Consider the following 27385-nt stretch of genomic DNA (forward strand, 5'->3'; position numbering starts at 1 on the left):
GTGTTTCTCCATTTTTTCAATTTGGAGAGATAAAAACACATAAAATCTTGAAAAAAGTAAAATATAATTAATGATGGTGGGACCCACCATCTATTTTTTGTATCTATCTCTCAAACTTGTCAAATGGAGAAGATCTTCACCTCTAACGAATGCTCACATAACACTCTTTAAAGTCTTTAAATAATATATTTTTTTTTTATAAAAATTGTATGATTAATACATTAAAAATTAAAATATTTAAGTTTTTTAAAAATATATTTTTATTTCAATATCCTTGAAGAGTGTCTCGAACACACCTTAGCCGGACCCAAATTTTTTTGAGGTTCTTTTGTGTGAACTTGGTGAGCAAGTAAAGCTATTGAGGATTGAGTTTGTTGTGGAGCCCACTGACTCCCACACAACACAAACGTAAGCGCCGCTTATTGTGGAGCCCAGTGCAACGAACGAACTCTCATTTTCTTGACTATCCAAATTCCCATTGAAACTCTAGAAACTTCATCTTCTTCTTCTTCTTCTTCCTCACTCTTCATCTTCCTCTTCCTCAGTAACAAGATAACTTCAACCATTTTATTGTAAGCTTCTCAACTTCATTCTCTTTATTTATTTTTTCTTTCTATTTCACATTTACATTTTCATGTTTTGTCAGTAAAAATCAACAACATGCATGCAATCTTAGATTATTTGTTTGATTTTGATTCTTCTGGAACTGTTTATTACTTCATCATTCACTTTCACCTACAAAGTTTAAACCTTTACCCCTGTACTGTTTATTTACATTGCTATTGTTCTCAGAGTTTAGTTTATAGTTTCATTTTGATTCCGGAACTGTAGTGTACAACTTCATCATTCTGTTTCACCAAGGAATTTGAAACCTTTACACCTATAGTTTTATATTTTTCAATTCAAGAACCTTATTGTTCATTTCTTTGATTTTCATTTTTTTTCCCAGTTTCTGTAGTTAAATCATGGATTCTGAGGCTTCTCACAAGCTAAAATTTTGTGGTGATGATGATGGGAACTTGCATGTTAAATGGCTCACTTCTTGTGAAGAAAAAACATCCCATTCAGATGTGACAAAACATGTATCTTGTCAAGACTTTGAATCTGAAGATTATGATGTTGATGATGTTCACTTGTCACCAAGGTTTTCCCCGATTTCGTGTTTGGAAACATATAGTTGTAAATGTGACGATTCCAGGGATGTTACTACACTTCCAGTTAAGAGGCTATTGAATCAACCCAGTTCCTTGAACATTTCTGTTAAGAAATCCAAGGTGTCACCATATCATGATCACAACGAAGACAATGATGACATTCTGTTGTCAAATATAATTGAAAGTCCGGGCGAATCAGCTGATGAATCATTTTCCTTGTTGAAGAAAGAACTAAGATTGTTAGAAAAATTGATTATGGAATGCAAAAGGAAGAGACATGTGGAAGAGATGAGACTGCAGTGCATGAAGAGAGAGATCGAAGAGTGTTGGAAAGAGCTTGTAAATAAGAAGAAGCAAGTTGGTTGTGTGAGAAGAATTAACGAAATTCACGACAAAATGCTGGGAAAAGTTGAAAGTAAGGAAGAGGGACTCAAGGCTCTTACTCAAAAAGTTGCTAAATGTAATATGGAACTTGAGTCCAAAGAGAAAGAGCTTGATTCAATGAAAATACTGGTTAGCAGACAAGCAGAAATATTAGAGTCCGAAAGGAAGAAGTTACTAAAGGTAATATCAATCAGACAGAATGATCCACATGCTCGAATGAAAGACTTTGCGTCAAAGAAGAAGCGATTTGAAGATCAGGTCAAGGAACTTGAGTCAAAACAGAAGCAAGTTGAAGGAAGGGCAATGGAGCTAAACTCAAAAGAGATGCAACTTGAAGTCCGGGAGAATGAGTTTAAATCAAAACTGGAGAAATTTGAAGGCCAAGAGAAGGAGCTTGTATCAAAACAGAAGCATTTTGAAAGCCGATTGAAGGAGTTAGAGTCAAAGGAGAATCACTTAGAAGGACGAGTAAAGGCATCGGAATCAAGAGAGAAGCAGCTGGAAGCTCATGTGAAACAGTTCAAATCAAAGAAGGGGGAACTTGAATATTGTATAAAGCAGATTGAATCAAAAAAGAAGCTTTTCAAAAACTGGGTGAAGGAGCTTGAATCAAAAAAGAAGCAAGTTGAAGGACGGGCAATGGAGCTAGAGTCAAAAGAGATGCAGCTTGAAGGCCGGAAGAAGGAGTTTGAATCAAAAGAGGAGAAATTTGAAGGCCAGATGAAGGAGCTGGAATTTAAAAAACAGCACATTCAAAGCCAATTGAAGGAGTTGGAGTCAAAAGAGAACCAACTTGCAGGACGAGTGAAGGAGTTTGAATACAAAGAGAGGGAACTGGTATCAAAACAGAAGCATATCGGAAGCCGAATGAAAAAACTTGATTCAAAAGTGAAGCAACATGAAGCCCGAGTGAAGGAGCATGACTTAAAAGCAAAGGTACTCGAAGGTCGAGTTAAGGAGCTCGAATCAAAAAAGAAATATTTTGACAGTCAAGTTGAGGATTTCAAATCAAAAGATAAGCAATTTGATGAACGGTGTAAAGAATTGAAGTCAAAAGAGAATCGGTTCAAAGTAAAGGTGAAGGAGTTCAAGTTAAAAGAGAAGCAGATTGAAGGACAAGTCAAGGAACTTCAGTCAAAGTCGATTAAGTTTGACGGACAAGCGAAGGAGCCTGAGTTGAAAGGGAAACAATATGAATCTGGTAAATGTTCTTATTCATCTAGTTTATTGAAAAAAACATTTCAATTGTTTCTTTTAATGATGTTTATAATTCTTTAAAAATATTTTTATTCGTGTTAATACTGTATGCTTAGCCAAGCTGAAAAGCTTCTGCAGTTTTTATATGACACTCACCACCGTCAGACTGTATTTGGATAATATTTTTCACCCTTGAACATTTTATGAATCTCTTAAATCCAAAAAAACGCTTGTGTTTTTATCCATGGCTAAGGTTTAATTGTAATACATGGTACTGTACTTCTAATGATAGATTAGTATATTAATTTAGTTTTAATTTTTCAAGTATATGCAAATAGTGTAAACTTTAGAGTTAAAATGTTGTGTCAATATGCTAACAAACATTAAGAGCATTTAATAATCCTATTAGTGCAACTGTTTCTAGTCTTGTTTATGAACCAATCCAACACTATCTCCATTCATTCAGTTAAGGTGCTATATTGACATTGATTGTAACTATTAGTACAATTCTTTTCTCTGTCACCCATGCATTTCAATCTAGGAAAAGTTGTACATTCTTTCATAGTATACATATTTTTTTAAATTCGTTTTGTGACCTTCATTCTTTTATAGCTGTTTTGGTCAGTTTGATGAAGCGAAATTTTCGCAGACATTGTAGGTTTTGTTGAGAATCTTATCAAGAGACAAGAATATGATGAAGCTGTTAGATTTAGTCATGCGTATAACTTCAGCAACAGTAATCAACTAGTTGATCTATTCGAAGAGCATGTGCAGAATCTAAAACTAATTTCTGAGAGCATTTGCAAGGGAACCAACTCCATTGAAATTAAGGTTCTTTGTTTTCTTATTCAATTTCTATTTTATGAAACATTTCAATCTTCATACTCCTTCATAATAGTTATAAGTACTTTGAATGTGAACTCAGGAAAAGGCTAAAGATCAAGAAGTTGCTAGTCTCATTGCTGTTCTACAATGCATTGTAGATAACAACCTAGAATCCCAGGATCTACTTAACAAGATTGACGATCGTATTATTGAGCTGCAGTAACAGAATGGCAACTAGTGTTTTTACTGGAACCTGTGAGTGCCATCCTCCAAATAGGCAGCAGATGTAAAAATATGTGGTAGAGAAGGTAATGTATTATTTTAAGAAATATTACAACATTCGTCTCATACCTAACTCTTTCGTCTTTTAAATCAGGAAAAAAGAAGATAAAAGACGAAAATGTTAAATTAACTTAAGCGATGAATTTTGTAATTTTTCCATTATTTTATTAAAGTCATAGAATCTATTCAAAGATTTCAAAGCTAAATAAGGTTGAAGTTTCTTCCCAGGAATTTGAGATGTTCATGTAATAGCTCAAAATTTTCTTTTTTCTAGTCAAGTCAAAGTTTATGTTGGTGATGATGAAGAACTCTTGAATTTTAAATGGCTCACATCATTTGATAAAAAAAACATCTTATTCAGCTAGCATGCAAACTATCGTCAAATAAAATTCTTCTACGTCATTTTATTTTCTATCGTTAGCTGACTGTTTGTTGACCGTTAAGTGCCAACGTTGATCCACCACATCACATGAAAATCCACCAAAACCCTTGAACCCTTCGAGTTTCCCTCCACACTCTCTCTTCCACTGTGGTTTCTAATTCTTCAGATTCAGACGGTTTTCGACGCCAACTCAGATTCCGACTCAAATGCTTCGATCCACTACCGCACCACGGTGAATTCACTTTTCCGATCATTCTATTTTCGCTTTTCTTCTTTCTTGCATTTTCACTTCAAGCATTGTTCTATATCCCTCACATTGATTCTTTGATTTTGAGTGAAATGGAGTTCAATTGAGTTGAATCCGTCAATTAACAAAATCTACAAGGTGCAACAAAATTTCACTTTATCATAACTAACCATTTATTCCATAAAATCAGTTATAGTTAACTAAAACCAAGAGTATAGTTGAATAATAACTCAGAAGTACTACAGTGAAGGGAAAAAAACACCTCAAACCATTTAAAAAAATAAAAAATACAATAGTGGTACATATAGCAAGAGATATAAATTTGAAGTCTTTCATTTTCCAAGCATTAATCAAGATTTCAACTTTCTCGGAACAAATGAGAGAAATCTTGAGGAACTTTTGCATCAAGTGTATTGAAGCTAATTACAAAAACATTGTGAACAAAAGCGTGGCATGTACTCCAAATAACTAGTTTGTTATGAAAACATTTTCTACGCATCAAACTTAAGCCTTTGAGAAATTAAAAATGAACTATTATCATGAGTTAGATAGAAAGAATACAGAACCAAAAATAGAGATGACCCTGTTAACTATTATCATGAGTTTTCATTCTTTCCAATTAGATATTTTACAGAGTAAGAAACAGAAAGAATCTTGTGAATTCATTTACAAGGAAACATGTTAGCAGGTTTTCGCTACCACGTAACTATACATTAGGTTGTTGCGTATTTGGAAGATGACACTCACTACTTCCAGTAAAAATACTATTTGCCCATTCTGTCTATGTAGGTCATTAGGAAACTTGTCAAGTTGATCCTCAGATTCTAGGTTGTTATTACCAATACATAGTAGAATAGCTCCGAGACTAGCAATCTATTTATCTCTCTGGCTTTATCCTGTGTTCATGTTCACAGTATTTATAACTATCACAAAATGGTATGAACATGGAATGTTTCATAATATAGAAATTTAATAACATAAAAGAACCTTAATTTCGATTTAAAAAATGCACAACAAATGATGAAGATAAAAGAACCATTAACAAAATATATAAAATAAACATTTACCATTAACAAAATATATATAAATTAAAATAAAGACTGAAAAGAAATGTGGTTCTTACAGTTACAATAAGAAAAAGAGGCATAAGAAAAAAAAAGAGAGAGTAACCTAACATTAAGAAGTGAAAAATGTTCAAGAAGTTGGAGTATATAATTGAAATTTGCTTTCTCCTTCCGTCCCTTAACATTAAGTTTTTTCTAGCACAAAAACTTTTTGATTCTTCTCAGCCAAGTAACAAGCACAACAAATTGCTTCTTCCTAATAAGTTTTCTCAACAAAATCTGCAAGGTACAAAAAAAATTCACTTCATCAAAACATACCAGAACAAACATTAAATAAATTCTAGGTAACAAAAAACCAAAGCAGATTGGACTGAATTTCAAACCATTTCGAAAATGCATGAGATACATAAAAGAGAGGTAAAATTCATGTCTATTTCATTTTCCAATCATTAACACCAAGATGTCAATTTTCTCTTAACAAATGATAGAACTGTTAGCGGACACAAAATAAAGCCAATTACGTGAGTTCAATTTCATACCAAGTTACAAACATCTACTATATTAATCTGATGCATAGTTTGTACTTATCATCTAAATGTATTTGAATTTTTAAAATTTCAAAAAGAGTTGTCCTATTTCTTAAAAAGGGTTACACATTTCCTTTACTATCTCATGGACTAGCAGCTTTCGGGTTTCATCATGAATAGCCGCCATTAAACACCTCATCCTGATAGCAGATAACAATGGCAGGAAAATTACAATAGATAGATATAGATAGAAACATGAGAAAATGGCAGAAACATGAACCAGAACCTTATAACACTATTATACAAAATAAATTCAAAAAGAGACTCGCATCACAGAAAACATGAAATACATTAGCTATATTTTCCAATTTGGCTCCACTTGTGTTCAACTCAATGTACCACTTAAGAATTCATTATCCATAATACAACACTACAAGGACATTCCAGGAGAACTGAGTCATATTTAACGGTTCCATATTCATCCAAAGAACCAGACATCAATTAAGAAAACAGATGTGAAACACTTGCAAACCATATTTCAAACACGGTTCTAAGATTCCACATTCTCAAAATAGGATATAAAATTCAAAAATATTCAATAACAATTGTACAATGACACAAATATGTTTTATTTAATTTTTTTCTCAAGCATCAGCAGCTAACACTTGCAATTTGGATTTTAGAGAATATCCATAACAAACCTCATAAGAGTTACAAATGTAATTCCTTCCTTCAAAAAAGAGTTACACATGTAATCAACATTCTATCAATATAGATAAGTTCACAGTTTGCACACACAAGACATAATAAGATCCAAAAATGCAATATGGATTTGATAAACATACATGTAACATACCAAAAAGAGATACAGGTGACTGACCAAACCATATCTAAATTAAAATACCTGAAAGTTTATTTGCAAAACCCAAGGTCCGAAACAGTTCCACAGCTATCTTGTGCTGAGCAACAAATGCGAAGAGCTCCAAGACTTCATCTTCATCAAAAGAAGTAAGCAATTCATAAATTGACAAAAGCAGTAGAAAACCAAGAACTACCAAAGAATTTTCAGTATTTTCTTTCATGTTAACTTTCAAATCAAGTGCGAGCTTCAATGCGTCTTTTTTTACACAAGGGCTAATCTTCAGTGACGGTGAGATTTTCATCAGCTGTTCCAACAGAAAGATGTTGCTACCATCAATAATCACAGCATGGTCTCCCTTCTTACACCGTGGAATAATCGGGTTCAGTATTATATCCAGAACAAATTTTGCTGGATCTGATGATTCTTGCAGATCAACTAGAATGTCAGTTTCATCACTTGGGAGCAACTGCAAACTTGTTTCATCAGTGGTTGGACTTAATTGATCATCCATGTAAGATGTAGCTGCATATTTAGATAGCAGATATTTAAGCTCCCTCATAGATGTAATGCAGATCAGGTTATAAAAAATATCAACATTATTAACAGAAATGGTTGAATGAAATTTTCAATATGCTAAATGAATACCAGATGAATAAGAACATTTACCCGATTCTATTTCCTCATCAAAATATTTTATTAATGGTTCATATCGTTTCTCTGTCAACTCAGGCTCCTTCGGTGTTCCATCATGTTTATTTAGCTTTGACTCGGGATCCTCGACTTCTCCTTCAACCTGCTTCTCTTTTAACTTGAGTGACTTCACTAGTACTTTGAACTTATTCTCTTTTGACTCGAGTTCTTTCCATCGTTCTTCAAATTGCTTCGCTATTGATTTGAATTCCTCAACCTTGGTTTTAAATTGCTTCTTTTTTTATTTAAGCTCCTTAACCCGACCTTTGAATTCCTCCTTCTTCGTTTTAAACTCCTTCACTTGACTGTTAAATTCCTCCTCTTTTGACTGGAACTCCTTCACTTGTCCATTAAATTTCTTTTCTTTTGATTCGAGCTCCTTCAGTTGGCTCTCGAAATGCTTCTTTTCTGATTCCGGCTTCTTCACCCACCCTTCAAGTTCACCCTCCTTTGGTTCTAACCCCTTCACTCTGACATCAAGTTGCTTCCTTGTCAGACTCAAGTTCCTTAACTTGTCCTTTCAATTGTCTTTCTTCTGATTTGAGATCCTCCACTTGCATTTCTAAATTCTTCTTTTTAGATTCTAGCCCCTTCACCTGGCTTTCAAATTCTCTCTGTTTTGATTTATGCTCCTCCACTCGGCCATCAAGCTGCTTCTCTTTTGACTTAAGCTTCTCCATGCGGCTTTCAAAATGCTTCTGTTTTGATACCAAATCATTCACTAGCTCCTTCACTTGGCTTTCAAATTCCTTCTGTTTTGAAATGTTATCCATGACTTGACAAAGTTCCATATCTTTTGTGTTGAGTTCTTGCTTGCGCTCTTGAATCAATTCCTCCACCAAATAGAGCTGTCCATCCTTTGCTACAAAATCCTTGACACATTCTTCAATTTTTCCCTGCATTTTCTTGTGAGCTTCGTTCATTCTTCCAACATGACTAATTTTCTTTTTCTTATTTTCAAGCTCTTCGGAGCACTCCTCAATATCTCTCTTTATGGAATGCAATCTCTCCTTTTCTATTTGCGTCGTCCTTTGGCAATCCTCAAATGATTTTTCTACAAATGCAAGTTCTTTCTTGAGTGAGGAAAATGATTTATCCGTTGACATGGCAGGAACATCATCATCATCATCATATGATGTTGGGGACACCTTGGATTTCTTCATCAAACCGCACAAGGAACTGTTGTTATCAAATACCCTCTTAACAGGCAGTGTGATAGTACCCCTCTTCTTTGGAAACCACGCTATCAAAGGAACATTATCATCATCTTCAGATTCAAAGTCTTGACGAAAAGGTGAATGCAATGTACTTTTATCGAATGATGTTAGCCATTTAAAATTTAAATGTTCTTCATCATCTCCAACACAAAAATTTGGCTTATCAGAAGCCTCAATATCCATTATTGAACTATAGAAACTGTAAACTCTTGGCTCTTAATGAACACGTCGAAATCCTGGGAAGAAAAAAATAAAAACGTCAACTTTAAGCTTTGAAAAATTTCCAGGACATTAATCAAATAATACATATCATTTCCAGAAGTAAAACTTTAATCAAACAACAAATACCTAGAAAATAGACATCTGAAGCTTTAATCAAAAAACAATACCCATGTGAAAAAATTCAAACTTTATAAAGTTTGAACATATAAAAAGACATTTAGCAGGTCTAACATTGGATTTTGCTGAGAAATAGTATAAAAACCTAGAAAATAGACATTTGAAGTTTTAATCACAAGACAATACCCATGTAAAAAATGTAAACTTTTCAAGTTTCAAGTTCAAGTTCAAGATTTAAATACACATAACACTTGAAAAATGAAAATAAAACAGTAAAGTAGAGAACAATGGCAATAGAAACAGGGGTAAAACTTTCAACATTTCAAGGTGTTTGATTTGTTCTTAACAAAGCATGACAATGTGAAAGAGAAATATACAAAAAATAATCTTAAGATTCTTACAAAAACGTTGTTGATCGTTGTCCTTGATGTTGTCTTGTTAGTGATGGTTGAGCTAAAACCTGAAGAGGAAAAATGTAAGCTGAAAGGTGAAATGAGAAATAAAAACAAAAAGAAAAAAAGCTTAAATATAATAATCGTCTCTGTAATTTGATCCAGTTTTGATTTTCGTTCCTGTAGAAAAAAACTTTGAAATACATCTTTGCAAATTTTTTTTTGTTTAAAAATGGTCCCTGGCCCCACTATTCAGCTGAAGTGACATGACTTTGGCCATGTGGCAGTTGCTGACTGTGCAACTTTTGCCATGTCGTGCTGACGTGACATGACACATAATATTATGAAAATTGTTTTTTGAAATTAAAAAATCTGAAACTAATTTTTAAAAATAAAAAAAAATCATAAAATTTTTTTAATTTTTTTTAAATATAAATTTTTAAATATGAAAAATATGGAAAATTATTTAATTAAATAAAATATGAATATAAAATTGTCAATATTTTAAATAAAAATTGAACGTATAATTTTCTGATTTTTTCCAAGAATTTTTTTTTATTTTTTGAAAAGTTATTTTCTTGTTCTTTTACAAATTTTTTTTTAAATATCGACAATTATATTGTCAAAATTTATGAATTTTGAGATTATATAATTTTTAAAAAATTTCTTATCATATTTTATTTCCAGATTTAAAAATAAAAATTAATTTCCAATTTTTTTTATATTTTAAACAAAATATATATTTAAAAATTATATGATCGAAGAAAATATTTGGAATTTTTTTTATTTTTTATAATTTATTTTCAGTTTTTTTATTTTAAAAAAATATTTTTTATGTTTTTTTTTATTATGTGGCATGCCACATCATCGCCTCATGGCAAAAGTTGCACAACCAACAACTGCCACGTGGATAAAACCATGCCTACTCAATGATGAAGTGGGGCCAAAGATCTTCTTCAAACATAATTTTTATTTGTAAGGTTGTATTTCAAAGCGAACAAAAAATGAATATTGAGAATGTTTGTTTGGTTTAGGCGTCAAAAAGAGTGGGTCTTGTGTGGGGTCCACAAAATAGTCTCTTAAATGGCAAATACCTTCCTGACTAAGTAGTTGAGGGACTGAGAAAGGACCGTTTGGCCTAAGACTTCTGATTTTCAAAATACAATATTCTTATCAATTTCAATCTCTTCAATTTTTTTTTTTTTTTTATCAATTTCAATATTAGTACAATGGTGACATTTCACATGGGAAAGGTTAAGGTTAATCCTTTCCCACTATGGGAAAGTTTAATTCAATGATTAGATTAAGTGAAGAATATATTCTTAACATGATCTCTCAACACTAGATTTTTCTTCACACTATCTTCCAACAATTTTAAAATTCTGAAAATTAATTTTCAGAAATTAAAAAAATATAAAAAAATTCAAATAATTTTTTTTTTAAATTCTGTAATTCATTTATGAGCAACGCTATATCCCACGAAGGGATTTCCACGAAAGCCACGAACTATAGTATTGTTTTGTATCAGTTTCTATTTATTTTATAACAAAAAAATAAAATCTAGAAGTTTGACGCAAAACATGGGTGGATGGTGTGTAATTCTTAGGATTCGTAGTAACAAGCATTAACCTTCATTTATTGAATGTTAGAATTTTTTTTTTTGAAAAAATGAAAAAAAAAATTGTTCGGAATTTTCCAGAATTTTATTTTCCTAGAAAAATAAAAAACTTTAATTTCAAAATATTTTTTTTAGGATTTTTATTTTATTTTTCAGAATATCTTATTTTATTATGAAATTAAAAAATACATTCTTTTTAGAAAAATTAAAACTTATCTTAGTTTCCAAAATTTTATTTTTATTGAAATAATTTTTTTTTTCAAAAAAAATAATTCTAACATTCAATAAATGAATTACAGAATTTAAAAAAAAATTATCTGAATTTTTTTATATTTTTTCGATTTTTTTAATTTCTAAAATTTAATTTTTAGAATTTTTAAATTGTTGGAAGATAGTGTGAAGAAAAATCTAGTGTTGAGAGAGCATGTTAAGAATATGTTCTTCACTTAATCTAATCATTGAATCCAACTTTCCCATGGTGGGAAATGATTAACCTTTCCCATATGAACACACCGAGTACAATAGCTAAAATTACCATTAAAATTTAGATAGTAGATCCCTAAATATGTTGTGGCACTTCGAGATAATAAGTTTGAGTGACCAGGCTTTTTAATCATCAAATTTATATTCATCGGTCAATTTATTTATTATGATAAAAGATGGAGATAGTTATCAAGCAAGTGTATTCAATTGATAGTGATCAAGTACATTGTTTATAGGGATTGGAGTTTAACCCTAATAAATTTTCCACTTCTCCGTACATAAAGTATTATATACAATGCAAACATTTCCAACATATAGTGCATTTGGTTAATATAACTAATTGTGTAAAAATATCGTAAAAAAAAAAAACACCAAATTTTGCAAACATGTAATAATTTGAACACTTAGTTTTTTGATTTAATTTTTTTTTTTTGGAAGTGATCCTACAAAATTATACTATCATATCGATTTATTAGGAGATCAAGTTGTATATTACCTTACATAAGTTAAAGGGATCAAGTTGCGTTAATTTAAAAAAGTTAAGTGATCAAATTGATTGATGTTCAATAAAATTCACCTAAAGTATTTAAATTTCAGCAAAACATTACATTACCTCAAAACATTCTCACATCCAAACACGCATAATCATTTTAATTTGAATTTGCAATAACAAATTCATACAAACTACATCTACCATAAATGATAAAATGAGTAAAAATTGACATAACAACCTTATAGCAACTGCAGATAAGATATTGACACATTTCATAATCGTTTGATACGATGTAACATACCAAAGCATAAAGATAAAAGAAGTGATACTGGTCACATACCAAAAACTTTATTTGCGAAACCCAGGGTCTCAAACAACTCCATAGCTGTCTTGTGTTGAGCAACAGATGCAAAAACTCCAAAACTTCACCTTCTTCGAAAGAAGTAAGCAATCCATAAATTGACAAAAGCAGTAGAAAATCAAGAACTGCCGAAGAATTTTCAGTATTTTCTCTGATGTAAGCTTTCAAATCATGTGCTAGCTTCAATGATAAAAACATCATTAAATGAAGGTAACAACAGGAATTTAAAAAAAATATATACTATATGAGAGAATGTAAAACCTTTCCTAGATTGAAATGTATGGTATGGGTGACATAGGAAATAATTATACTAATAGTTACAATCAATGTCGATATAGCGCCTAAACTGAATAAATGGAGACAGTGTTAGATTGGTCCGTACTTCATAAACAAGACCCGAAATAATTGCACAGATAGGACTATCAAGTGCCCCTCAATGTTTGTTAGGATATCAAACCTACATTTTAACTCAGAGAGATTACACTATTTGCATATACTTGGAAAATTTAAACTACATTAAAATACTAATCTATCATTAGCACAGTGGATTATAATTAAACCTTAGCCGTGGATAAAAACGTAAAGAGTTTTTTTGCATTTAAGAGATTCATAAAATGTTCAAGGGTGAAAACCATACAGCTTTAACATGATTTAAAAAATAGTTTCAAGTCGCTTCTTCATTGACTCAAAATCCCTGATTTGAACATGATCATTCTGCCTTACTGATATTACCTTTAGTACCTTCTTCCTTTAAGACTCTAATATTTCTGCTTGTCCGCTAATTGATATTTTCATTGCATCAAGCTCTTGCTCGTTGGTCTTAAGTTCCAGATTACATTCAGAAACTTTCTCGGTAAGAGCCTTGAGTTCCTCTTCCTTCCTTTCAACTTTTCCCAGCATATTGTTGTGAATTTCATTAAGTCTTCTGACACAAATGACTTCCTTCCGCCACTCTTCAATATCTCTCTTTATGGACTGCAATCTCTTCTCTTTTACATTTCTCTTCCTTCTACATTTCTTAAACAGCTTTTCTATCAATTTAACTTCTTTCTTCAGCGAGGAAAATGATTTATCAGTCGATTTTCCCGACCTTTTAATTTATTTGACAACGGAATTTGATCTTCATCTTCATCTTCGCCGTGATCATAATATGGTGACACCTTTGATTTCTTAACAGAAATGTGCATGGAATTCCTGTTATTAAACAGCCTCTTCTTAACTGAAACATCACGTTTATTAGTACATGTTCCAAAACTCGAAATCGGAGAAAACCTCGTTGACACAGGAACATCATCAACATCATCATGTTCAGATTCAAAGTCTGACAAGAAACAGGTTCCCTCATCACATCTGAATGGGATGCTTTTTTGTCACATGAATTGATCCATTTAACATTTAAGTTCCCATCATCATCATCATCACCAACACAAACGTTTCGCTTATCAGAAGCTTCAAAATCTATCATTAATCAACTATAGCAACTTGAAGGAAAAATTCTTGGGAAGAAGAAAACGAAATAAATAAACAAGAAGCTTCTTGAATTGAAAAATTTATAGGTAAAACTGAATGATCAAGTAATGCTACATTAAGGTTCCAGAATCAAAATCAAAGGATAAACACGAAGAACAATGACAATATAAGCATTTCTAAGCTTCTAACATTGCATGGTGTTGATCTGTTGTAGAAGAAGACATGAAAATAAAATTGTTTCAAGTTAAGAGATTCTTACATGATTCAATTGAAAGATTCATAGGTCAAACTTACAATCGATCGATAAACAGATTTATGAGGTCTAAGTCTCTAAAATTGCAAGTTATTATGAGAAAAACGGAGGAAGTTTGTGTATAATCTACCCTGTTATGAAATGTATAATCCCAATCCCAGACCACCTAATAACTGCTCATGCTCTTCTAAACCTACTCTCTTAAATCATAGTAACATTTAACCCTACAACCACCTAATTAATTTCTTCATCAAATTAGAGTTTTGAGGATGCTGATACATCTTAAAATCAACAGGCAGTGGCAGTCGTGGTGGATCCTATTCAGTTTGTTAAAGGCAAGGTGGTGGTTGAACCGACATTATTACTCAATAGCAATATAGATGATGCACATGTTCAGCTTCAAAATATTGTGTCTGAAACTTCACCATAATTTTATTTTCCCTGATTGATTGATATAAATGTTATTCTAGAACTGTTGCTCCATTTTATTGCCTATAAGTGATTGATATAAATGTATTAACTTTTATGAATTCTTTTATTTTACAAATGAGGATGCTGATACATCTTAAAATTTGTATTCAAAATAATTTCATTATGTTCTATGCATCTAAGAAACAAAAAAGTAGAGTTGTGAACTCAGAATCCAGCTCACATGAGACTGATGCAACTCTTACAAATGCATCAGGTCTTGTTTCTGATGATGAACATGGAAAGCAGCTTGTTAGGCCTCAAGAGAATCTTTTGAGGGAAAATGAAACCAGTTCTTCATCTTAGATTGTTGGTTACTTCTCAAGAGAATGGTTTGAAAGAAAAAACAGAATGTTCAATGGCAGAAAATGAAGATCAAATTAAAAATGGTGAATGCAATGGAAGAGCCACCATATTCAAAGATGTCTATTTTAACAATCAAGAGCATGTAGTAATGTGTACTTGTGTAGTGTTAGTACTGTTACGTAAATAAAATTTGATGTCATTCTTTTTGGGGGATAAATAGTGATAATAGCATCGTTTAAAAACCGGACACGGCCAAACCAGAACAGGAGTGGTAACTGGTCCGGTCTAGCTATTGGATTGGACATGTAATGAAACTGGTGGGAACCGGCCAAAAGTGAAGAAAGAAGCTATGAAATTGAGAAGTAGAACTAGTTATCAAAAGTAAAGTTTTTTAAGAATGTCTACTAGACCAATATATAAAAATCCATTAACATAATGAATAATATTTTTTTTTTTTGATAAAAATAAATGATATTCATTCATTCAAATTAATACATTACATCAGTATAATGCAAATTCGCTAAAAACAAAAAGGATGAATGTGTAAACAAGCTCACACATAATAAATAATATTAAACTACTTAATAAAACAGTAACCTATGCCTTATTTTTTTTTCCCTCTTTTGCACAAAAAAAAAACAGTACTTGATGTGTTAGGATTTTATGGGATATGATTAATTGACCAAAGTGTCAAAGTTTATTTGAGACAAGATCCTATCCCTCCATTTCGATTAAATCAAACAATCAAAATTATTTACTTAAGTGCTCACATGATTTCCTTCCTCAAACAGTAATTATGATCAGTAAATGCAGGAAAAAAAAAAAACAGAACTGATGTTGTGCAACTGTGCCTTAAATCTGTCTAGAGTGAGTTAACCATTGTAAAAACCAAAACCAAAACCAAAATGTTGCGGAACATAAAATTAGAGGCATTCTTAAAGCAACTAAACCACATATTAGAGTGAGCTATTGATCGTTACTTTGTAATCAATAATAGCAGGATGTAACCAAACATCATCAAGACGATTTCCAGCCAGTGTCGGTAATAAATATACTATGAAACTCTAACTCAAACTGATCTTCCTTCACATTAATTTAAATACTTTGGACAATTGAGAAGGGCAAAGATTGTATAAGATTCTTTTCCAACCTGAAATAGAAGAAATCATGGGTGTGTGTCAATCATCAATCTACAACCGCCCTAACAAAATTAGTACCAAAGAAAAGAAATGAGAACCTCTATAGCACCGACATTTATGACCAAAGGTGAGTCCAGTGTTCAACAATGTGATTACATTCAATTAATAATTCATTTCCTTAAATATTACTAGTGTTGATGTGTTAGTATCATATCAAGTGTTTGTGTCTGTTTTGGTGCATCGAAGATGAGAACACAGAAACATAAAAGAGAATGTTTTAAGGGAAAACGAAACCAGGTCTTCCTCTGTAGGTTGTTCTTCAAAGGAAGAAGGGATCAAATTGAAGTCGAGTGCAGCTGTTTATTGCTCGTGAGTATGGTTTGAAAGAAAAAACAGAATGTTCAATGACTGAAAATGATGAAAGAAATCAAATTAAAATGGTGAATGCAATAGAAGAGTAACCATATTCAAAGATGCCTTACATTTCAATGTTGTGGTTCTATTTGCGTTGCTTCCTAGTTGGACTGTCAATTTCTTGATTGTGTTTGATAAGTTTAAACATGTCTATTTTAACAATCAATAGCATGTAGTCATGTGTACTTGTGTAAAAGCTTCAATTTTTAGCTTTGGATAATTTTCTAGGACATTAATCAAATAATACATTACATTTCCAAAAGTAAATCTGGACCAAACGATAAAAACCTAGAAAATAGACATTTCAAGTTTTAATCACAAAACAATGCTAATGTAAAAAAAATGTAAACTTTTCAAGTTTCAACATATAAACACACATTTAGTATCTCTAACCAAACATTGCATTATGATATTGATATTCTTGACAAACATAGCAACTATAACATTAGTTTCATTTAATATTGTTGTGAATTCAGACAAAATCACACAAATGAATAACAAAGATGTGTGGAGCAAATGAATAACAATAGATAAAGTGTCTCCAAACAACAACAACAAAAAACAGACCTAAATCTAAGTGTAGAACAACACCACAAGCATAACCAAAGCAATAAAGATAAACAATGAAAGAGAGGAACAAACACACCAAGATTGTTGACCTAGTTCGGTCCAATATGACCTAATATGGGGGAGAGAGCAGGCCTCCAATCCACTATGATGAAAATGTTACAAAAGAGTTACAAGAAATTAGCTTATAAGCTTACACAAGAACAAGACCTAATTTCTACCCATTTTATGTCACCCACACTCTCAATAATGAATCCTAAGAGAAAACACAAAAGGAAGTTTTTTGATCATTCCAATGGTGAAATCTCACTACCCAAGGTGTTTACAATATTTCCCAACCCAAGAGATCCTCACAACAAAGACACTCAACCCTAAAGTTATCTCCTTATATAGCAGTCTTCAGCTGTCAAAATTGTGCCACGTTTGTCCAAATCGTGACACGATTGGTGCGTAAGACCCAAGGTACGACCAACCTTATCCTGAAAACGTACCCAACAAGTTTGAAAATCGTGTCACGTTTTCCCAAAATCGTGACACGATTGAGCACCCTGAAAAACCATGCTCGCTGCTTGGAAATCGTGAGACGTTGATGAAATCGTGTCACAATTTCTCTGTTCTTCCAAACCACAAATTTGAAGCCAATAAACAACATTCTCCACCTTGACTTCTAATTGGTGGTGATGTCAATTTAACCATCAACCACCATGCTCCTCTCTCCAAAAGGGAATTACTCTTCAATAAACTTGATCAAGTCCAAGCAATGCTTGAACCTTGATCAATCACATCCGCCAGATTCTCTTCCGATGCCACTTTTTCCACCACAATCTCTATTGATTCAATCATGTCTCTAACAAAGTGCAAGCGAATGTCAATGTGCTTAGTTCTCTCATGATACACTTGATGATTCGCCAAGTGAATGACACTTTGACTATCACAATGTATCTTCACACATTCTTGAGTAATTCCTAACTCACCAATCATACCTTTCAACCATATGGTCTCTTTCACCCCTTCAACAAGGGCAATGTACTCCGCTTGAGTTGTTGATAATGCTACCACAGATTGTTGATTTGTCTTCCAACTAATAGTTGAGCCATAGAGAATAAACACAAAACCCGATAGAGATTTTCTTGTGTCCACATTGCCCGCATCAACATACCCCTCCAAATCGTCTTCCTCTTGAACTGCTCTTGTGTACTTCAAACCGCCCTTCAAAGACCCATTCAAATACCTCAACACCCACTTCAAAGCTTGTCAATGCACAATACTCGGATTTGCCATAAACCGACTCACAATGCTAACCGCATAAGCTAAGTCCGATCTACTACAAACCATTCCATACATGATGCTTCCAACCGCACTTGCATAGGGAGTACCTTCCATCAATTGCTTCTCATCCTCGGATTGAGGACATTGTTTTATGGACAACTTTGTGTGGTGCCCCAAGGGAGTGCTCACGGTTTGAGAGTTAGACATTCTAAAACGCTCCACCACCTTCTTCAAATAACTAAGTTGAGATAAGAAAAGTTCGCCTTTGTCACGATTCCTCAAGATATCAATTCCAAGAACTCTCTTTGCCGGACCAAGATCTTTCATCTCAAATTCACTATTTAATTTTTCTTTGAGCTTCACAATCTCATCCTTGCTAGAGCTTGCAATCAAGATATCATCCACATATAAAAGAAGGTAGAGAATGACTTTCTCACCCATCTCCAACATGTACACACAAGAATCATATCTGCTTCTCACAAAACCGGTCTTCAAAAGAAATTCATAAAAACAACGATACCATTGCCTAAGGCTTTGCTTCAACCCATACAAAGATTTCTTCAAAAGACATACCTTAGACTTGTCCTCTACAAAACCTTCCGGTTGCTCCATGTAGATTGTCTCTTCAAGGTGACCATGTAAGAAAGCGGTCTTCACATCCATTTGTTCAAACTCAAGATTGAATTGATTCACAATAGCCATAAGTATCCTTATGGAACAATGTTTCACCACCGGTGAGAATATCTCATTGTAGTCGATCCCCTCCACTTGAGTGAAACCCTTGGCCACAAGTCTTGCTTTGTACCTACGACCTTCAACACCCGGAATACCTTCCTTTTTCTTGAAGATCCACTTGCATCCAACTACCCTTTGGTGTTTAGGTAGCTTCACAAGTTTGGTTCTTTTCCAATGAATCCATCTCTTCATTCACCGCCTTTAACCAATACTTGCTCTCAAATGCCTCTTTGAAGTTTCTAGGCTCCGAGTCTTGCACATCTTCAGCCGCATTTAGAGCAAAACACACCAAGTTCGCATAACCATATCTACTAGGAGCCGTAATGGTCCTCCTTTCTCTATCTCTAGCCAAGAGATAATCAGGATCCACTACCAGTTGAGTTCCACTTGTATCCGATGTCGAAGCTTCATCTTCTTCTTCATTTGGAAGCTCCACCTCAAATTGAGTTTTCTCCACCATTGTTTCCGGTACTAAAGTCTCTAGGTCTTTACACTTCATTCCCATACATGTCTCATCAAAGGTAACATCTCTACTAATCAAGATTTTTGATCCTTCACTAGATTCCAATTTCCACAACTTGTAACCCTTTACTCATCTTTGAAGGTTTTCGGAGCTTTGGCATATGCGCATATCAAGCAAGACAAGCTTGAGCCTAGAGCTTTGAAATGTGTCTTCATTGGTTATCCGGAAGGTGTGAAGGGTTACAAGTTGTGGAAATTGGAATCTAGTGGAGGATCAAAAGTCTTGATTAATAGAGATATGAGAACCGTATGAGGATGAAGTGCAAAGACCTAGAGACTTTAGTACCGGAAACAATGGTGGAGGAAACTCAGTTTGAGATGGAGCTTCGAAATGAAGAAGAAGATGATGTAGAAGATGAAGCTTCGACATCGGATACAAGTGGAACTCAACCGGTAGTGGATCCTGATTATCTCTTGGCTAGAGATAGAGAAAGGAGGACCATTACGGCTCCTGGTAGATATGGTTATGCGGACTTGGTGTGTTTTGCTCTAAATGTGGCTGAAGATGTGCAAGACTCGGAACCTAGAAACTTCAAAAAGACATTTAAGAGCAAAGAGAGCAAGTATTGGTTAAAGGCGATGAATGAAGAGATGAATTCATTGGAAAAGAATCAAACTTGGAAACTTGTGAAGCTACCTAAACACCAAAGGGTAGTTGGATGCAAGTCGATCTTCAAGAAAAAGGAAGGTATTCCGGGTGTTGAAAGTACTAGGTACAAAGCAAGACTTGTGGCTAAGGGTTTCACTCAAGTGGAGGGGATCGACTACAATGAGATCTTCTCACCGGTGGTGAAACATTGTTCCATAAGGATACTTATGGCTATTGTGAATCAATTCAATCTTGAGTTGGAAGAAATGGATGTGAAGACCGCTTTCTTACATGTTGACCTTGAAGAGACAATCTACATGGAGTAACCAGAAGGTTTTGTGGAGGACAAGTCTAAGATATGTCTTTTGAAGATATCTTTGTATGGGTTGAAGCAAAGCCCTAGACAATGATATCGTCGGTTTGATGAATTTCTTTTGAAGACTGGTTTTGTGAGAAGCGGATATGATTCTTGTGTGTACATGTTGAAGAGGGGTGGGAAAGTCATTCTCTATCTTCTTTTATATGTGGATGATATCTTGATGACAAACTCTAGCAAGGATGAGATTACATCAAAAAGAAGTGAAATGGTGAATTTGAGAAGAAAGATCTTGGTCCGGCAAAGAGAGTTCTTGGAATTGATATCTTGAGGAATCGTGACAAAGACGAACTTTTCTTATCTCAACTTAGTTATTTGAAGAAGGTGGTGGAGCAACATCAATGTGATGGAACCACACATAATCGGTTAGTATCAAACACAGATTGAAGTACAAGAACCACACACAGTATTGAGAATCCTCCATGAAAGCAACATCAATGTGATGGAACCCGTAAAATCAAGAACCGAAACTGTATTTTGTTGAATGATAATGACGAGCTGAAAGAGCTCTCTAATGATGGAGTAACAGAAAAGAAAGAGATAAACCAGAGTGTGAACACTCCTACTTGAGTAAAGTGCTCCTAACCGGAGAGAAACTCTTCTAACCAACTCTAACAATATTTCTCAATGAACTACTCACTACCCTTCCCTCCCTTTTATAACATAATGTTCCATCACAGTCACACAGTGTGCCCTCAAAAAACAAAAAAAGTCAATCAGGAAAGAGCTTCATCACCTCTACTTGTTGACCTGATCATCAAAATTGAAGATTTCGGATTTCATATCGTCCGGCCACCAGCTTGGACGAGGAAAAGTAATACCAGCACGCTTCCCAGTTTCGACCACAGTAAGAACACCATCTTCTTCATCAGTGGTCTCCAAAAGAACTTTCGGTACACCAAAAACAAAAGAACTCGTTTGCAGTCCCTTTCAGAATCCTTTGCAAAGTCCATAAACTCTTCGTTATCCTCAAACCCAGCCATATCAAAAAACACTTGAGACTCATTGTCGACATCAACAATGGCCTGATTAAACACACAACGAGTAACATCAATATCAAAAGAGGGAAGTGACGATTCTTCCAACGGAGTGTGAAAAACATCTTGGGGGATGTGCTGGGTAGTGGGAGGAGAAGTGATGAAGATGGGAGCGGAGGACGCTAGGGGGATGATGTTGGTGGTGTGAACCTCGTGGCAGTGGTTATTGTAGGGTGAGGTGAGAGTGTTTCCAATGAAGGGAGTGCGCTTCAAAAGCTGTTCTTGTGAAGAGGATATATGACGTAATCCAAACTCGAGTTCTTTCCATCTTTCTTCAAATTGCTTCTTCTTTGTTTTAAACTCCTTCACGTGTCCTCTGAATTCCTCCTCTTTTGACTGGAACTCCTTCATTTGTTCTTCATGTTGCTTTTCTTGTGCTTCGAGCTCCTTCTGTCGGCTCTCAGAATGCTTCTTTTCAGATTCGGGCTCCTTCACCCGGCCTTCAAATTCATCCTCTTTTAACTTTAACTCCTTCATTCGGCCATCAAGTTGCTTCTCTTTTGACTCAATCTCATTCGTTCGGTTTTCAAAATGGTTATGTCTGAATAACAAATCATTCACCAGCTCCTTCATCTGGCTTTCAAATTTCTTCTGTTTTGAAATGTTATCCATGACTTCACGAAGTTCCGTCTCTTTTGTATCGAGTTCTTGCTTGTGCCTCCAATCAAGTCCTCCATCAAATATAGCTGTCCTTCCTTTGCTACAAAATCTTTGACACATTCTTCAATTTTCCCCTGCATTTTCTAGTGAACTTCGTTAATTCTTCCAACACAACTAATTTCCTTTTTCTTATTTTCAAGCTCTTTAGAGCACTCCTCAACATCTCTCTTTATAGACTGCAGTCTCCCCTCTTCTACTTGCCTTTTCCTTTTGCATTCCTCAAATGAGGTTTCTACCAATGCAAGTTCTTTTTTCAGCAAGGAAAATGATTTCTCAGATGACATGGCATGCATTTTAATTCTCCAGGAAATAGGAACATCATCATCATCTTCAGATTCATAGTCTTCACGAGAAGCTGAATGCGATGTTTTTTTATCAAATGATGCGAGCCATTTAAAATTTAAGTGTTCTTCATCATCACCACCACAAAATTTTAGCTTATTAGAAGCTTCAAAATCCATCATTCAAGTATAGAAACTGGAATTTTTAACATCAGCAATTACAAGAACACCTCAAAATCCTGGGATAAAAAAAAAACTTCAACTTTTAACTTTGAAGGCTTTGAAAAATTTCTAGGACAATTATTACTCAAATATATTATACATTTCCAGATGTGATATCAAACGAAAAAAACCTAAAAAATAAACATTTCAACTTTTAATCATAACAAAACAATGCCAATGTAAATAAATGTAAACTTTTAAAGTTTGAACATATAAAAACACATTCAGTAGCTCTAACATTGCATGATATTTGATTTTCTCAACAAAAGGCAAGAAAATAAAATAAAATAAAAAAGTGGATGATTTTACCAATTAGTTCCATTTGTGAAATGCTTTGCGTTATCTTCTTGTAGTGAACATAAAGATAGAGTAGCTCAAGAAGACAAAAATGGAAGAGGAAATGGAAAATGGGTATTTAGAAATTGGTTGGGGTTTTGAAAGTGAAATAAAAATGAAAATGAGACAGACACAAAGAAGATGAAAAGGTTAGTGTTGTCTTTGGAGTGGGGTCCACAAAACTGTGCTGAGGCAGTGAGGCCGTTCCTCATAACTCATAAGGCAGTTCCCACTTTTGGTTTGGCTGTGCCACACGAGTAAATTACTCAAATACCCTTCGGCAGTTAACTGCCGAAGTTTTACAAATACGACTGCAGTTAACTGTCGAGGAAAACTTCGGCAGTAAACTACCGAGAAAAACTGAAAACTTCGGCAGTTAACTGCCGAGGAAACCTTAAACCTGTTTTTTTTTTGACAAATTGTCATTAATAACAAACCTTTTTTTTTTTTTTGACAAAAACCATAAATTGTCTTTAATAATATTTATTGATTTTGAATGTTTCAATCATTATTTTGGTACGTTTTAAACAATTGCAGTATTATACTTATGTGTATATATCTTAATAAGAATAACATTTAAATCAGTGTAAAAATTAAGCATTTGAATATTGTTTTGCACATTACTTAAATACAAATAATTGTGCACAACGATTTTTTTTAAGGTATAATATGTTGTTATATTTTCTACATTAAAATAATTGTGTACAAAGATTTTTTATTTATTTAAGTAATTTGCAAAACAATATTCAAATACTTAATTTTTACACTTATTGAAATGTTTTTCGAGGACTTAAATGTTAAGCCTAAAACAAAGAAAAAGGAAATAAAAGAAGAAAATTTCGTGAAAGTTATTTGGAAATAAAATATTCACTATTGTTGAAGATCAAAACAGTTATAACAAAAAAAAAGATTTAAAGGAGTAATACAATTAAAATAAATAAGGAAGGCAAATCAATAAAATTAAAAACGAATTATTAAGAAAAATCAATCAAAAATGATAAAGACCGCGGAATATTCTCAAAGAATAAAAAAAAAAAACAGATTTGAGGTTTTCAGTTTTCCTCGGTAGTTTACTGCCGAAGTTTTCCTCGGCAGTTAACTGCAGCCGGTTTCATAATTCAGCAGTTAACTGCCGAGGGACATTTGAATAATTTACCCGTGTGGCATAGCCAAACCAAATGTGGGAACAACAATTCTCTAAGACCATATCCAAATGGTAAAAAAATTTCAATACCCTTCAACACCCACTTTTTCAATTCCCAACACTCCAAATCATTCTCTCTCTCTTAATTCAACACTCATTCAATTTTTATCTCTCCAATGATTTTTCATTCAACACTCTACCTCACCACCTTTTATTTCTTATTCTTATTTAATTTTATATTTTTGTTTTTATAATTACATAAAGTTAACTATTTATTTTTGGTTGGGAAATTGATTTGAGTGTTGATAATTGTTGGGATTTTGGTAGCTAAATGAGTAATCAGAAGAATTTTGGGTGTTGAATTGATTCGTGATTTTATCTTCTTTTGAAGTTTTAGTCTTTCTTTAGTGAAATGGATTCCAATAATAATCAATTTTACAATGAAAGACTAAAACTTCAAAAGAAGATAAAATCACGTGGTGCAAATTGATTATTATTGTAGAGAAAAAAAAATCACGAATTTTGGTAAAAAAAATAAAAAATCATTTGCAATGAAATAATTGAGTCCAAATTATTAAGAAGATAAAAATTCAAGCAGCCAATCAGGAAGCACCACGTGTCCCTACATTATCTAGAAAATCTTCTCTCTCCACGTCCAGCTTCAATCCACGCGCCCTGTCGGCGCGTGCATCACACGCGCCCAAATCAACGAACATAAACGCGACGCGTGGCATACGTGGCAAACTTTCAACTTGTTGAATTGGTTCATCATCTCTTTCATCCACATCATCTTCAATAACCCTTCTCTAATGGTTTAAATAGTTGAAAATGGCTTTCAATAACCCCATTGTGGGTGGTCTAAGATAAAATTATAAAACTAAACTAGTGCTGGCAAAATTTAAATTAGAACATTATAGTTAGAAAAAATGTTAATAAGCGTTTTTAAGTCATTGTTTAAGAATATAAAAATGTAAATTTTTTATTTGAAAATTGTGTAATTATGATTTTTTACTTATGTTTTGATTTGTATTTTGAAGACAACATTTCTTTTTATGGATTCTTTAAACAATATTTTTAGAACACTTGTTAGCAAGATCTTTAATATTATTTTGGGTAGAAATTAGAACAATAACATTAGAAGGATGAGAAGTGATTTTGACACTTTTTTGAACATCGATCTTTTTTATTAGATAAAATTCATGTGGATGTTACATTTTAAAAACGGATCTAACATAAAGTGGAGAGATCCATATAAATTTCATTTTATATGACAGTGTGTGTTAGAAATATAATGTTCCTAACATTTCTCTTTGCAATATAATTACTCCCTTAAAAAAAACATTAGTAGGATTATTACTAATGATGAAAGATAACAGCTCTTATTGTAAAAAAAAATCAAATTAAAAAAGTCACATAAAAATTGATATTGTTGGAAATGCAATTAAAAAAAGTAGTATTTTCAAATAACAGAGTAGCTAGATGCTTAGATTAGAATTTTTTTTTTTTAAAGGAGATGCCTAGATTAGATGTTTATAAGAAAATGTGTTCACATAGAATTGAATATATAAGTTAAAAGATAAAAATACATTTTGAGCAAATGATTAAAAAGTCAGATATATCCCTAATCACATTGTAGTTAGTTCCAATAAAAAAAAAAACTACTATGAAACTTCTATACATTGCAAATCCAATAATCTTTTTATCAACCAAAAGTAGAAATTAGTTTGCTGACTCGTGTTGTTTGAGTAATAATGTTAGTTAAGTGTTTGATTTGGCCTAAGTCAATGTGGGTTTAGCAAGTTTAGTAGACTTATCAGTTCGATTCATCGGTTTATTGGATTTTAAAATTGAAAACCGAGAACAAAAACCAATCCAGTTCGGTTTCCTTCGTTTTGGTTTTTGATCCAAACCAAAAAGATCAAGTGATTTAGATTGGTTTAATTTTTCACATTCATCGATTTTGTCCGAAAACATCTTCCCCTAGTTGTCTTTCCTACAAATTGAGCAATGCAGTGACTCTTGGAGCAGTCACCAATTTTAAAAGACTCTTAATGCAGTGACTCTTTCTATGAGACTAAAATGATTTTCTACTCCAAAATTTGATTATGTTTAAAATATATTACACATTTGGCTAGATGGTTCGCATGTTTGTTCAACTTCCTAGAGTGCTTTATGATAAGGGTGATACCTTAAAAACACATTATCTAATAATACTGTATTTTCTGATGAACGACATAGAAGAGAATTCAGTTTATATACATGATGCTTAACCTGCTCAATCTCTAAATTAGGGAAAAGAATCAACTAAAGGGGAATAATATCTAAACAAATACTACACTATCTCAACAAAGAGGAATAGAGAGAACCCTGTTAATACATGATGTGCTTCCTATACCAATACTATTTACCTTTCAGCCGTGTTATTATATGCACAAATGAATCTAACAGCTTCAATATATTGCTACTTTCTGATGACATTCTGAACAAAATCTACAAGCTGCAACAAAATTTCACTTTATCAAAACTGACTAGTTCTGCGATAAATCTGTTAACTCGTTTACAAGGGAATGTGTTAGCGGGTTTTCTCTACCACATATCTTTACATTAGGTTGTTTCTTATTAGGAGGATAACACTCGCTGTTTCCAGTAAAAACACTCTTTGCCTCTCTGTAGCTCAAGAATACGATTGTCAATCTTGTTAAGTAGATCCTTGAATTCTAGGTTGTTATCTATAATGCACTGTAGAACAGCTTTGAGACTAGCAACTTCTTGATCTCTGGCCTTGTCCTGAGTTCATATTCAAATTATTTATAACTATCATGATTCATGAAGGGGTATGAAGATGGAATATTTCATAAAATAGAAACCGAATAAGAAAAAAAACCTTAATTTCAATGGAGTTGGTTTCCTTGCAAATGCTCTCAGAAATTAGTTTTAGATTCTGCACATGTTCTTCAAAGAGATCAACTAGTTGATTATTGTCGCTGAAGTTATATACACGGCTGAATCTGACAGCTTCATCATATTGCCGTTGCTTGATAAGATTCTTGACAAAACCTGCAAGGTGTAAGAAAATTCCA

The 27385-nt window shown here is 33.2% G+C and overlaps 3 protein-coding genes and 1 long non-coding RNA gene across 4 annotated transcripts; 1 reads left to right on the forward strand and 3 right to left on the reverse strand.

Annotated features, from left to right (window-relative positions):
• Positions 1–407: 407 nt before the first annotated feature.
• LOC25487795 (spindle pole body component 110) lies at positions 408–4130 on the forward strand. The gene is made up of 4 exons (XM_024776346.2): positions 408–572; positions 950–2739; positions 3385–3566; positions 3661–4130. The coding sequence occupies exons 2-4, from the start codon at positions 966–968 to the stop codon at positions 3781–3783; spliced, it is 2079 nt and encodes a 692-aa protein (XP_024632114.1). The 5' UTR covers positions 408–572; positions 950–965; the 3' UTR covers positions 3784–4130.
• A 1461-nt stretch (positions 4131–5591) lies between these two features.
• On the reverse strand, positions 5592–9061 carry LOC120578263 (structural maintenance of chromosomes protein 4). Its single transcript, XM_039830808.1, has 3 exons — positions 7591–9061; positions 6967–7446; positions 5592–5814 (listed from the first exon to the last, which is right to left on the reverse strand). Exon 1 carries the CDS (start codon positions 9012–9014, stop codon positions 8091–8093), a length of 924 nt encoding a protein of 307 aa, XP_039686742.1. The 5' UTR covers positions 9015–9061; the 3' UTR covers positions 5592–5814; positions 6967–7446; positions 7591–8090.
• Positions 9062–20855: 11794 nt separating this feature from the next.
• Positions 20856–22734, reverse strand: LOC120578096 (gelsolin-related protein of 125 kDa). The gene has a single exon (XM_039830170.1). It carries the CDS (start codon positions 22380–22382, stop codon positions 21405–21407), a length of 978 nt encoding a protein of 325 aa, XP_039686104.1. The 5' UTR covers positions 22383–22734; the 3' UTR covers positions 20856–21404.
• A 3893-nt stretch (positions 22735–26627) lies between these two features.
• On the reverse strand, positions 26628–27356 carry LOC120578097 (uncharacterized). Its single transcript, XR_005644027.1, has 2 exons — positions 27190–27356; positions 26628–27092 (listed from the first exon to the last, which is right to left on the reverse strand). It is a non-coding gene; the product is annotated as an uncharacterized lncRNA (long non-coding RNA).
• Positions 27357–27385: the final 29 nt, after the last annotated feature.

Source organism: Medicago truncatula, chromosome 2, assembly GCF_003473485.1.
Source record: "Medicago truncatula cultivar Jemalong A17 chromosome 2, MtrunA17r5.0-ANR, whole genome shotgun sequence".
Taxonomy (NCBI): Eukaryota; Viridiplantae; Streptophyta; class Magnoliopsida; order Fabales; family Fabaceae; genus Medicago; species Medicago truncatula.